Below are 13,205 nucleotides of genomic sequence, written 5' to 3'. Positions count from 1 at the left end.
ATAAGTTTAAAAACCCCATAACAACAAAAAAAGAAATAAATTGTTGACCATCATTAGCCATTATGAAAATGCAAGTTAAGCTCAAGATCATATACTACTACATACCTATTAGAATGGTTAATATAAATTATAATGATAACACCAAGTGCTGGGGAGGATGAAGAGCAATTGAAACTCATATGTGTTGCTAGTAGAATGGCTAAAATAAAATACACTTGTTTATGGCCATACCACCCTGAACCAACCCTATCTAGTCTGACCTCAGTAGCTAAAATAAAATACACTGAAAATATCAAATGCTGGGGAGGGTGTAGAGCAAGAAGACTTCACACTGCTGGTAAGAATGTAAACAGTACAGCCATCCTGGAGGAGAGCTGGGTAATTTCTTATAAACCTAAACATAATTGACCATATGTTCCAACAATCATCACCTGCATATTTATTGTAGAGAAATGAAAATTTACATTCATACAAAAACCTGTATGCAAATTTCATAGTATCATTATTACTTACAACAGCTGAAACCAGGAAAATAGAAATCTCTTTCAAGAGTGAATGCCCTTACACGAAATGTTAAAAAGACTTATTTAAGAAAAAGATCAAACTATGAAAAAACAATAAAATAGTGATAAATACATACCTATCAATAATTGAATCTAAAAAACAAACTAAGCAAACAAGAACAGAGACTGAAGCATGGATATGCAGAGGGTTTTGGTGTTTGCCTGATGCAAGGGGGTTGTGGAGGAATGGGTGCAGTGGGAGTATTACGAAGTACACACAGTTACAGAACAGCAATGGGGATGTAAGTACAGTATACGAAATGGAGTAGCCAAAGAACTTATACGCATGACCCATGGATGTGAACAATGGTGGGGAATTGCCTGAGGGAGTGGGGAGTGGGGAGTGCTGGGTGCGGCAGGCCAAGGGCAAAAAATTGGGACAACTGTAATAGTATAATCAATAAAATGTAATACAAAAAAAGTGCAGAGCTAAACAAACTGGTTCAACTACTATATATACTATTCACAAATACAAGAAAGACTATTTCAACTCAAATAATTCTTAAAAGCAATTTTTCAACTGACAAAAACATAAAAAACTTACATGGTCCCTATTTAAAAATATAAATTTATATAATTAAATACCTCTTATTTATATAAAATCCAGTTATAAAAATGATTTTTACACCATTCATGAAATCACAAAATTATACCGATGGAAAACAGGCCAAGTGGTTGCTGAGGTAGGTTTGGATAGAGGGTTGAACTTAAAAAGGGAAGCATGAGGGAGTCTGTCGACTGAGCAATTTTCCGTCATGGTTGAGGTTGTGGTTATATGAATGTATATCATAAGGTAATAAAGCTTGGAATTGCAAACATAAAAAAATACATGTAAAATCTAAAGAAATCCAAATAAGGAGTTTTGTAACAGTATACTGCCAAAGTAATTTTCCTGGATTCAATAAAATATGGTTTTATAAGATGTTTTTACTGGGAAATGTTGGGTAAAAGATACTAGGGAAGTCTCTGGATCATTTTGTAAGTTAAAATCATCTCAAAGTAAACATTTTACAAAAATAACTTTAAAGGTGGTTTGTAAAATATTTGATCATACTTATAAACTTGGTTAACCAAGTACAAATACGTGTTATAAATCTAAAATACTCAGTTTTCTTTTAAACTATTTCTGTATGATAAATTTATAATTAAGTTTAGAGTCAAAGAAAAGTAAGAGCTAATCATGTAGTGTGAGGTGGTCGTGGAACACTCCTGTATTGCATATAACAATAAAAATTAATCAGGAATAAGTAAAGCAGATGACTTTTTAAAACTATGGAATTACTGAAAAGGCAACTACAAAGGAGGCTCCAAGTATCACCTGAAAATGCAAATCAGGTGAATTACTTGATGTAAAATAAAGTTAGACTTATTTAAAAAGCACTCAAACAGTATCACTTCTCAAAGAACTTCTTTCCTTCATGAGTTCTCCAATACTTGAATAAAGGTGCTCCAAATTCAGCATTTTCACAAAGTTTTAACTTCTGTATGATTTCCTAACAATATAGAACTTATCCATAAAACCCTGTAAAATATATATTGTCCTCTTAATGTTTTTCTCCTACATGAACTCTGACTCTAATCAAGGTTTTCTGTCTGGGTAAAGACTTTTGCATGGCTACCCTATTTCTTTGGTTTTTTGTTTGTGTTTTCTTATTTCTACGAACAATGAACCCACTGATGATCTATGACAATCCCTGTTAATGAAGTCTATCTTCCTACTGAAGACTTTTTTCATCTCTGCATTCACAGAATTTGTCTCAGTATCCACTTTTCAAACATGTATTGGAGCCAGACAGTTTTGCTGAGAACTATAATGAAGCTAGAAAGGCATCTTCACATTGCATATATTAGAGTGTTTCCACCATATTTTCACTGACAGAAGATGTTATTAAGTAAGGATTGCTAAATGCACTACTACAGTTAGTATATTCACAAGGTTTATATCCTGGGAAAATTCCATAATTTCCTTAGGACATATATCAGACAATAGGCAGTACTATGTTTGCACTCTGATCTGCTAGAAACACTGATGTTAATGAGGTCTCGGTTGCCACAGAGGGCATTTCCACAAAGATTGCAATAAGGCTTTTATTCTGCATGAGTTCACTTATAAGTAATGTGCTGTGACTCTCCATTAAAAGAATTTCCAACTTGACTGTATCTACTTATTTCTCTTGTGTGCATTTTCTTATGTTTAAGAAGGTTTGACACTTGGGAGAAGGTTTTCTCACAAATGCTGCATCCGTAGGGTTTCTCTCCTGTATGAGTTCTTTGATGGACATTGAGCCCTGACCTTCTGGTAAAGGCTTTCCCACATTCCTTGCACTCATAAGGTTTTTCTCCTGTGTGACTTCGCTGATGAATAATGAGAGTGTGCTTTGTGGTGAAACCATTTCCACATTCATCACATACATACGATTTCCCTTCTGTATGAATTCGCTGATGTATAGTGAGCTTGCGCTTCACGGTGAAGCCTTTTCCACACTCACTACATATGTAAGATTTTTCCCCTGCATGAGATCGCTGATGAACAATGAGATTACCCTTCACAGCAAAGCATTTTCCACATTCATCACATAAATAGGGTTTCTCTCCAGTGTGAGTTCGCTCATGTACAACAAGATAGCGTTTCATGGTGAAACCCTTCCCACACTCACTGCATATATAGGGTTTCTCCCCTGTATGAGTTCGTTGATGCACAATGAGATTACTCTTCACAGTGAAGCCTTTCCCACATTCACTGCACACATAAGGTTTCTCTCCACTATGAGTTCGCTGATGTGCAATTAGATAGCGCTTCACAGTGAAGCCTTTCCCACAGTCACTGCATACATAGGATTTCTCTCCTGAATGGGTTTGCTGATGTCTGGTGAGACTACCCTTCACAGAAGTTTGCTGATGTCTGGTGAGACTACCCTTCACAGAAGAGTCCTTTCTGTAATCATTGGTTATATAGAGTTTGTCTTGTGATTGAGTTTTCTGACATTTAGTGAGTATGACATTTCTGAAGGATTTCCCCCATAGATCACACCCACGGGTTTTCTTTTCCGTATGAATGCCCTCATGATAAATGAGCCAAGGTTTTCTGATGCAGGCTTTCTCACCTTCAATGCTTGCTTGGGCCTTCTCTATTTTATGAGTCTTCTGATGCTTAACGACATAGAATTCACTGCTGGTGTGTTTTTCACTTTCAGGAATTTCAATTTCAGTGTAAAATTGTTCATGATTACCATGTAAAAAGGATTTCTCATCTGCATTAAACTCAACAGGGTTCTTTAGTTCATATCTTCTCTCCTGATTAATTAGACTTAACCTTGATTTAAAAGCTTTTCTACATAATTCTAACATATGATTTTGCATTATGGCTACATTTGTTTTGCTCAGATGAACAGTATTTCTAAGTGCATTCCTTTCACTGCATTGTTGCACGCTCTTCCGAATCCTTTGGTTGTGAGAATGCTCTTGCAGACGACTGTCAACTTTCCTGATTTCTAGGAAAAAAAGAAAACAAATTCCTTCATGAGAATGTCTTAGAATAAAAGTGCTTAAAAGATGATGTGGGGGGAGCTGGCTCTTTATTGTCAACCATACAATTCCATAAAGATGTAAGGTGAAAGACAATCAGATCAAAGAAGAAACAATGAGTATATTTATAGCAAACACCCACAAGAAAAACAGTTCTCATCTGGGGAGATATATATGTGGAGGAGATAAATGGCTACCTTCAGACATCTTCACAGTTGTGACTCCTTCTCTTAATGATTAGAATATGATTTGCATGGCCATGGCCACTTCCTTGCTGGTTCTCACTAACTCACCTGCATAGCTTATATTACAGATTTCATCCTCTATTATCTGTGGTTCTTCTCCACGTTCCAACTTGGACAGCACAACTGGTTTGGCAGCGTGATACCCTATTAATAAGAAATGACAGAAGACCTAGATAGTGACTTGGGGTATAGTATGTCAAGATGGGGAAAATAATACATTTTAGAGACAAAAGTTTCTTTCTTTCTTTTTTTTTTTTTTAGATTTTATTTATTTATCTTTAGAGGGGAAGGGAAGGAGAGAGGGAGAGAAATATCAATGTATGGTTGCTTCTCGTGTGTCCCCTGCTGGGAACTGGCCTGCAACCCAGGCATGTGCCCTGACTGGGAATCGAACTGTGATACTCTGGTTCGCAGGCCCATGCTCAATCCACTGAGCTACACCAGCCAGGGCAAAACAATTTCTTATATGCAAAGTAAAAGTTGTCTTTCAAGATACAGGAGATTATACCTCTTAGTTTGAGGCCAGAAACAGGACTGAAAATATGACTCTTCAGATGACTACAGTGACTGTAAAGCTTTCAACAAGTAAGAGAGTAAATAAAGTCTAATTGGCACTTCTAAGTGACACAGGGAGGTATCCTTACCCAGTGAAACCAGATTGTGATAGTTCTCCAACATTACGACCCTATACAGGTCTTTCTGAGCAGCATCCAGGAGCTGCCACTCCTCCCAACTGAACTCCACAGCCACATCCTCCAACGTCAGCAATTCCTGTAATAACACAGTCCCATTTAATATGATACCAACTCTCTTTATTAATATGGAATATATGTGAGGAAAGTCATTCTAATTTTTACCACATAGCCTTCATCTATATATCTTTCTCAAATATATTTTGGTAGGATCAAAATTCTATCTATCTATATAGTTTAGCACCTATTTCCAAATACTAAAAATACTTATGTACAAATAACACCAGGACAAATAGTTACCATGAAACTCTGCATCCAGAAATTATAAGACAAGTGTTTTTAGTTAGTGTAAAAAGCAACAGAAATTATACAAGGTATGTCTAAAGCAAAAACGAACATTAAAGCTGATTAGGAAGATTTGAGGGGAAAAAACCCTTATAATAAGCAAACATACACACATACATATATTAATGGACAGATGAACAGTATAAAATACTGTAGTGAACTGAAATATATAACTGCAGAAGTAACAGAAAATGTAGCAGAGGAGAAAAACATAAGGAAGAAGCTAATAAATATGAATATAGCATCAAAAGATTTAACATATGCCCACTTATAGTTTCTGAAATAGAAAATAGTAATAGAAAAGCAATATTCAAAGATGTAACTTTGAAAAATTTCAGTAATTATCAAATACTCCTAATTTCAGATTTAAAAATCCCAACAAATTCCAAGAAGGATATTTATACCTAGACACATTAGACTGAAACTACAATATACCAAAGGAAAAGAGAAACTCTAAAAGTATCCAGCCCTGACTGGTGTGGCTCAGTGGATTGAGTGCTGGCTTGCAAACCAAACAGTCAATAGTTCAATTTCCAGTCAGGGCACATGCCTAGGTTGAGGGCCAGGTCACTAGCTGGTGGTGTACAAGAGGCAACTGGTTAATGTTATCTCTCGGACATCGATGTTTCTCTCTCTTTCTCTCTCCATTCCCATCTATCTAAAAACAAATAAATAAAATCTTAAAAAAAAATAAAGTATCTAGCGACAAAGGGCCAGTAACCTAAACAGAAACAACAGAACACAGAAAAGAATAAAATATTATCTTCAAAGTTCTGATTTTTTATGCCAAAAAGGCCAGACATGAAGGCCATTTGGTACTGATACCTGTGACTCTCTTGGTGAAGTGCCAGACAGCCTAATCTCTTCCCAGCCACCACATGCGGCAGTCCTTGTGACAGTCACATGTGACAGTCCTTGCCCACCAAGGAAGGTCACCTACACTTTGGCATCCAGAGTTGTTATTGAGGGTCCATTACCTATGCATGATTTCCTGAATAACTGACCACGTGGCTGGACTCACCCTCCAGGTCGTTCCCCTTTCTGGAGTTCAGACTGATATCAAGTGGCTCACAGTTACAACCTTCCAATCACATGGCTGGCTTCGGGCAAAACACCTTCCATCTTGAGTCACCTCTTTAGCACAGACTATAAAGACTTTATAAAGTGTGATGTCAGTGGCCCAGAATGAATAACTCCTACTACATAGGTAATTCCAAGGACTTAGAGGTAACTTCCCAAAAATCAGAGGCAAAAGTCAGGCAAATTCCTTCTTATACACTAAGGTATTCATGCCCCTGTATAATACCTTACACTTGAGCATGGACTGGCCTAATAAATTGTTTCTAAAGCAAAGAATACAGCAAAAGTGACAGAATGCCACTTTTACAATTAGGCTATAAATGCATCCATTTTGCTACGAGAATCCATTCTTTGGTGACTTTGATGAAACGAGGTGGCACGTTGGTTTACATAAGCAGACAGGGAGAAACTGAGGATCTATCTCATCTGACTAGCCCTTCCGAGAGTGAATTCTGCCAACAACCACATAAATAAAATGCAAGTGCATCCTTCCCCACTTGAGGCTTCAGATCAAACTCCATTCTGGCTTACAGCCTCCTAACAGACTAAAAACAAAGTGCACAACAGTGATATGATTTTAAAAAATAAAGTTGATCTTTGTTCCTGGTTCCTGCAACACATCAGATAGGTTCTAAATGCTTAGAATCCCCAGAGTAGTAAGTCGTTTTTGTATGCTAATGAGATGACTCCCGGGGACAGGGGCTGCTTAGCTTCTGGAAGAGGACTGGTTGCCAGAGGAACAAAACATTGACTAAAGGGTTGGAACATTCAACTCCACTCGGGAAACCAAGGATAGAGGAGCTCAATACTGAATTCAAACCTAATGGCCAATGAATGATTTTATCAACCATACCCAACAAATGAGATCTCCGGAAAACCTCCAGAACTACAGGTTTGGTAACCTGGCTCTCTGCATCTCTTTCATTTCACTGTTTGAGTTGTAACCTTTATAATAAACCTACTGTAAATGTAAGTAAAATACTTTCCCGAATTCTGTGAGTTGTTCTAGCAAATTACCAAACCTGAGGAAGGACTTGTGGAAACTCCTGATTTATAATAGGTCAGTTGGAAGTAGAGGAGGCCCAAGAATTGTAAATGACATCTGAAATTGGGGGCATTTTTGCAAGTATGAACCCTTAAATTTGTATAATCTGACAAACTACTTCGTGCCAGAGAGCTGGAGAAGTGGTATTAGAAAAGACCCCACTTATTTGGAGTCAGAAAGAACCAAAACTTTCTCATTTGGTGTCCGAAGTATTTGGGGCAAAAACAACACAAACCAGCTAAACCATGGCAGTATTAAGTGACCCACAAAAAGTGTGAGATAAAAAACATATTTGAAGTTGCTAAGTTTAGAGTAATTTGTGAGGCACCTCTTTGGTAAAAACTTCTGTTTTCCTTTACACACATACAGAACAGTTCCGTGACCAGATGTGTGAGTTTTCCACACCAAGAAATTCTGGCACAAACTGCTTGGAGTTATTGCAGATACCGCAGGCTTGGTTCCATGAGACTGCTCACACTTCAGAAACCAGTCATTAAGTAGTGGGCCTCCAGGTAACCCAACTGTCTGAGTTGACTACAGATTGGAGGTTCCCATAACCTTTTCCTTGGGTTCTATCATTTGCTATCACAGCTCACAGAACTCAGAGATATTAGATGCAAAATGACAGCTAATGTGACCCATAGCATCAACCACACCACACATCATGTTTCAATATGTATGACCCGCAGGAACAATATTTTCTTGATCTCACTTTGCCCTGATTTTGAATTTAGAGTGTTAAGTTCATTTTTCCAAGAATCCAAACATCAAAATTTATACTCTTTTTAGTTGAACTAACTTTTTTTTCAGGGCACCAAAAACCTGTACAAAAACAAAGGAAAGGTAAAACAAACAAAAATTACCTGGGCTTCCATCATTTTCTTCTGTGCTCAGGGAATATTGAGTAACATGAATTCTCTGACTTTTGTCTCCTATGCATCTGCCAAGAAGTTCTGACAGGCAGAAATCTAGGTGTCCAGTTAAAGTTGTCCCCAGAAATGACGATATCCAAGTTGAAGGACCCTCCCTTTCTTCCCTTTCCTTCACTTGGTGTTTCTCGCTCCTGGGGAGCCAGGGCCTGTGGGCTGAGGAGCAAATTGACTTTGAGTGGACATTCCCTCTGGATATAGATGTTGTCACTATTGGTATATAATTACCTTGAATAAAGGACCCCAATATTTCCAACAGTTATTGTAAATGTAGTGCCCTAGAGGCTTTTACCCTCTAGGACAATGTCCATAGTTAGACACGTGTTAGTTTGGTAGTTTCTTCCAAAGTTAAACATACTCTTAAATGATCCAACAACCACATCCCTTGGTATTTACCAAAACAAGTTGAAAACTCATGTCTTCACATAAATCTGATCATAGACTTTTTTTCTTATTTTGATCATAGATTTTTATAGTAGCTTCAAACAAAGAAATATTATTCGGCACTCAAAAGAAATAAGCAATGAATCAAGCAACGAATATACAAGGGAAAACTTTAAATGCATATTATTAAGTGTAAGAAGCCAGTATCAGAAGGCTACAGAGTATATGATTATATGATTCCAACTGTATGACATTCTAGAAAGTGTAAAACTAAGGAGATAGTAAAAAATTATCAGTGGTTGGCAAGAGTTGTAGGGAGGGGAAACATGAATGGGCAGAACCTAGAAAAAAATTTTTTTTTAATTTTATTTATTTATTTACCTTCAGAGGGGAAGGAGAGAGGGAGAGAAACATCAATGTATGGTTGCCTTTCATGCGTCCGCTGCTGGGAGTTGGCCTGCAGGGAACTGGCCTGCAACCTAGGCATGTGCCCTGACTGGGAATCAAACTGCGATCCTCTGGTTTGCAGGCCTGTGCTCAATCCACTGAGCTACACCAGCCAGGGCTCTTTTACTGCTCTAAAATTTTTAGAGCAGTAAAACTATTCTGTGTGATACTAAAGAGTGGATACATATCATCATACACTTGTCAAAAACCATGGATGGTACACACCAAGAGAGTGAATAACCCTAATGCAAATTAATGCACTTTGGGTGATAATGTGCCAACATGTTAACTGAATGTACCAAATGTACCATTCTGGTGCACGATGTTGACAGTGGGGATAGTTGTACATGTGGAGAAAAAGGGATCTTAATGTACTGTGTAATGTACTCAATGTTACTGTGAAATCAAATCATTCTAAAATCTAGTCATATCTGTAGCTACACACACATACAATTCTTGCAGAAAACAGACATAAGAAACATTTCTCAAGACCTTGGGTTAGGCAGAACATTTTTAGACCTATCACCTCTATTCTTTAGAATAAAGGAAGAAAACTGATAAATTGGACTAATATTAAATTTTGTACATCAAAAGACACTACGAGGCAAAAAAACCCGATGAGCTACAGATGAAAATATTTGCAAATCATAATATGATAAAGGACTTCTATTCAAAATATCTAAATAACTCCAAAAACAATCTAAGAAAACAAACAACTGATTTACAAACTGAAAAAAGACTCGAATAAACATTATACTAAAGAAGACAAATGAATGTCTATAAGCACATGAAAAGATGACTGACATTATTTGTTATTAGGAAAATTAAGATGATAAAGAATTTCTACCACATACCAACTGGAATTACCCTATCAATAAAACTAACAATTGCAAATGTTGATAAGAATGGGGAGCCCTGGCTGGTGTAGCTCAGTGGATTGAGTGCAGGCCTGTGAAGCAAAGGGTCACTGGTTCGAGTCCCAGTCAGGGCACATGCCTGGGTTGCGGGTCGGGTCCCCAGTGGGGGGCACATGAGAGGCAACCACACATTGATGTTTCTCTCCCACTCTTTCTCCTTCCCTTCCCCTCTTTCTAAAAAATAAATAAGTAAAATATTTTTTAAAAAAGAATGGGGAGAAACTGGAACTCTGATACAATGACAGTGAAAATATAAACTAGTACATGTTCTTGGAAACTTTGCAAAACATTACACATACACTTATCTTATGAATTGGCCATGCCATTCAAAGGAATTTAACAAGCAGAAAGCAAAACATATCCAGTTTGTACTGGAATGTACAAAGCAACATTATTCATTAAGTCTGAAGCTAAAAACAATTCCAACACCTGAGATGTGAAAAACAAAACACACTGTATATATCCAGTGGGTCATTTAGGAATAAAACTGAAGAGGAGACTACATTCCCCAACCCACTTTATGAGCCCATTTACTTTTATTTTATTTTTCAATTACAGTTGACATTAAATATTATTTTAAATTAGTTTCATGTGTACAGAAAAGTGGTTAAACAATTCTAAAATTTACAAAGTGATCACCCAGAGGGCGAGAAATATGGTTGTGAGAGAAAAACCTGCAATCCAGGCATGTGCCCTGACCAGGGATTGAAACTGTGACCCTTCAGTCTACGGGACGATGCTCCAACCAAATGAACCACAGTGGTGAAGGCAAATTCAAGTATTCCCCCTCAACCATACAGAGATATTACAAGGCCATTTAGTTTTTTTAAATATAGTATTATTTGTAATACCATCAAAAAACAAAACACAAAAAATATTATAAAAATGTGAAAGACCACATGAAAACTCTATCACTGAGAAATTTTAAAAGATTTTAGTAAATAAAGAACTATACCTTGCTCATATCAGAACCTGGTTTTTCTGTAGAAATTAAAAGCCTCATTCTTAAATTCAGAAATGTAACAGGTCTAGAGTAGCCAAAACAACAAGGTGAAAAAGAACAAGGTCAGTAGGTTGACACTACCTGATTATGAGAATTTTTATTGAGCTACAGTAGTCAAGACGGGGTGTTTTACGACAAATAAAATGAAAAGAATAGACTCCAAATAAGACCTTCACATAATTTGTTAACTGACATTATACAAAGGTTGAAGGCAATACAGTGGGCAGAAAAAAAGCCTTTTCAAGCAAATGTTGCTGGAACAAGTATAAACACATAAGCAAAAAAAAAAAAAAAAAAACAAACCAAAAACCCAAGATGTACAAAAAAGACACCTAAAACTAATAAAATATTGAATGTCAACTGTAATTGAAAAATTTAAAGAAAGAAAAAATGACCTGGACCCTTACATTGTACTATATACGTAACTCAAAGTAAATAATAAACCTAAATGAAAAACCTAAAATAAACTCTAAAACTTCTAGAAGAAAAAAAAATAGGAGAAATCTTCTGATCTTGTAGTTAGGCAAAGACTTCTTAGTTATGACACCAAAAGAACAACTCATGAAAAATGTTCACACATTGGACTTCATAAAAACTAAATCCAATGTGAATACATTGCTAAGAGAACACATTGGATTTGTTAATCCACTGTTAACAAACATTGTTAAAAGAATGCTGAAAGGCAAGTTAAAGACTAAGTGAAAATCTTTGCAAAGCACATGACTAATAAAGGAAGGACTTATACTGAAACATATACAAAAATTCTCAACAATCAACAAAAAACACATCATAGAAAATTGCAAAAGACTTATTAAACCATACCAAGCAGTATATGAATAGCAAATAATGAAGACAAAAAGATGTTCAACATCATCAGCTGTCATTAGGTAAATGTAAACTAAAAGCACAAGACATTGCTACATACCTATTAGAATGCCTAAAATTGAAAAGAATAAAAATACTAAGTATTGGCAAGGACATGGACACATGGAACAGCTGTCAGCTTCTCCTGGGAATAGAAAACATAACCAGCTCAAGAAATGGTTTAACAGTTTCTTAAAAAGTTAAGCCCTGGCTGGTGTGGCTCAGTGGAGTGAGCACTGGCTTGTGAACCAAAAGGTCACAGGTTTGAGTCCCAGTCAGGGCACATGCCTGGGTTGTGGGCCAGTTCCCTGGTTGGGGGCATATGAGAGGCAACCAACTGACATTTCTTTTGCACAGCGATGTTTCTCTCCTTTTCTTTCTCTTTCCTTTCCTCCCCTCTCTGAAAATAAATAAAATCCTTAAGAAAATTTTAAACATACACCTATCATATGAGGTATTAATTCAACTCCTAGGGATTTACCCAAGATAAGGGAAAATACATGTAAATATTGGCTTGAAAATGAGTGTTCACAGCTTTATTTGTAACAGTAAAAAGTTGGAAACAATACAATTGCCCATCAATGGCTGAATTAATAAATGCTACAGAATGAATCAATATTAATATAATTAAATACAAAGGAACAAAAGAAAACTATTGATACAAGGATGAATCTCAAAATATTAATGCCAAGTGAAACAAATCAGAATAAAAATGAATACATTTTTTATTCCATTAAAAAATTTTTAAAAACCTGATCTATAGTAATAAAAAATTGATATGTAGTTGCTTGGGGATGGATTAAAATATGAGAGGGATGCTAAGCTGGTGAAGGAAGAAGACACATAAGTCCAGGAAGTGCAGAGAGTCCCAATCAAGATGAATCAAAAGAGAAGCCCTGGCTGGTGTAGCTCAGTAGATTGAGCGCGGGCCTGCGAACCAGAGTATCGCGGTTCGGGTCCCAGTCAGGGCACATGCCTGGGTTGCAGGCCAGTTCCCAGCAGGGGACACATGAGAGGCAACCATACATTGATATTTCTCTCCCTCTCTCCTTTCCTTCCCCTCTAAAGATACATAAATAAGATCTTAAAAAAAAAGATGAATCAAAAGAGGTCCACACCAAGATACATAATTAAAATGGCAAAGGTTAAAGACAAAAAAGGGAATC

At 36.7% G+C, this 13,205-nt stretch overlaps 1 protein-coding gene across 4 annotated transcripts in view; it reads right to left on the bottom strand.

Annotated features, from left to right (window-relative positions):
- Positions 1-424: 424 nt before the first annotated feature.
- The window catches only part of LOC118999838 (zinc finger protein 432-like), a 40,642-nt gene continuing 27,861 nt past the window's right edge, over positions 425-13,205 (bottom strand). For 2 of the 4 annotated variants that reach the window (XM_037064585.1, XM_037064586.1), the window contains exons 2-5: positions 8,359-8,580; positions 4,978-5,104; positions 4,382-4,477; positions 425-4,054 (exon numbers count right to left, since the gene is read on the bottom strand). In XM_037064585.1, coding sequence (XP_036920480.1) covers positions 2,667-4,054; positions 4,382-4,477; positions 4,978-5,104; positions 8,359-8,373 — 1,626 coding nt within the window. In that variant the 5' untranslated portion in view covers positions 8,374-8,580 and the 3' untranslated portion in view covers positions 425-2,666. Of the gene's footprint in view, positions 4,055-4,381; positions 4,478-4,977; positions 5,105-8,358; positions 8,581-11,127; positions 11,188-13,205 lie in introns of those variants that run through there. The other 2 variants (XM_037064587.1, XM_037064588.1) reach the window with 2 other exon arrangements.

The sequence above is a fragment of the Sturnira hondurensis genome, unplaced genomic scaffold (assembly GCF_014824575.4).
Source record: "Sturnira hondurensis isolate 20B ecotype Veracruz unplaced genomic scaffold, ASM1482457v3 Scaffold0015508, whole genome shotgun sequence".
NCBI classification, from domain to species: domain Eukaryota; kingdom Metazoa; phylum Chordata; class Mammalia; order Chiroptera; family Phyllostomidae; genus Sturnira; species Sturnira hondurensis.
The sequence above is the reverse complement of the archived record's forward strand: the minus strand, read 5'-3'. Positions and strand labels throughout refer to the sequence as shown.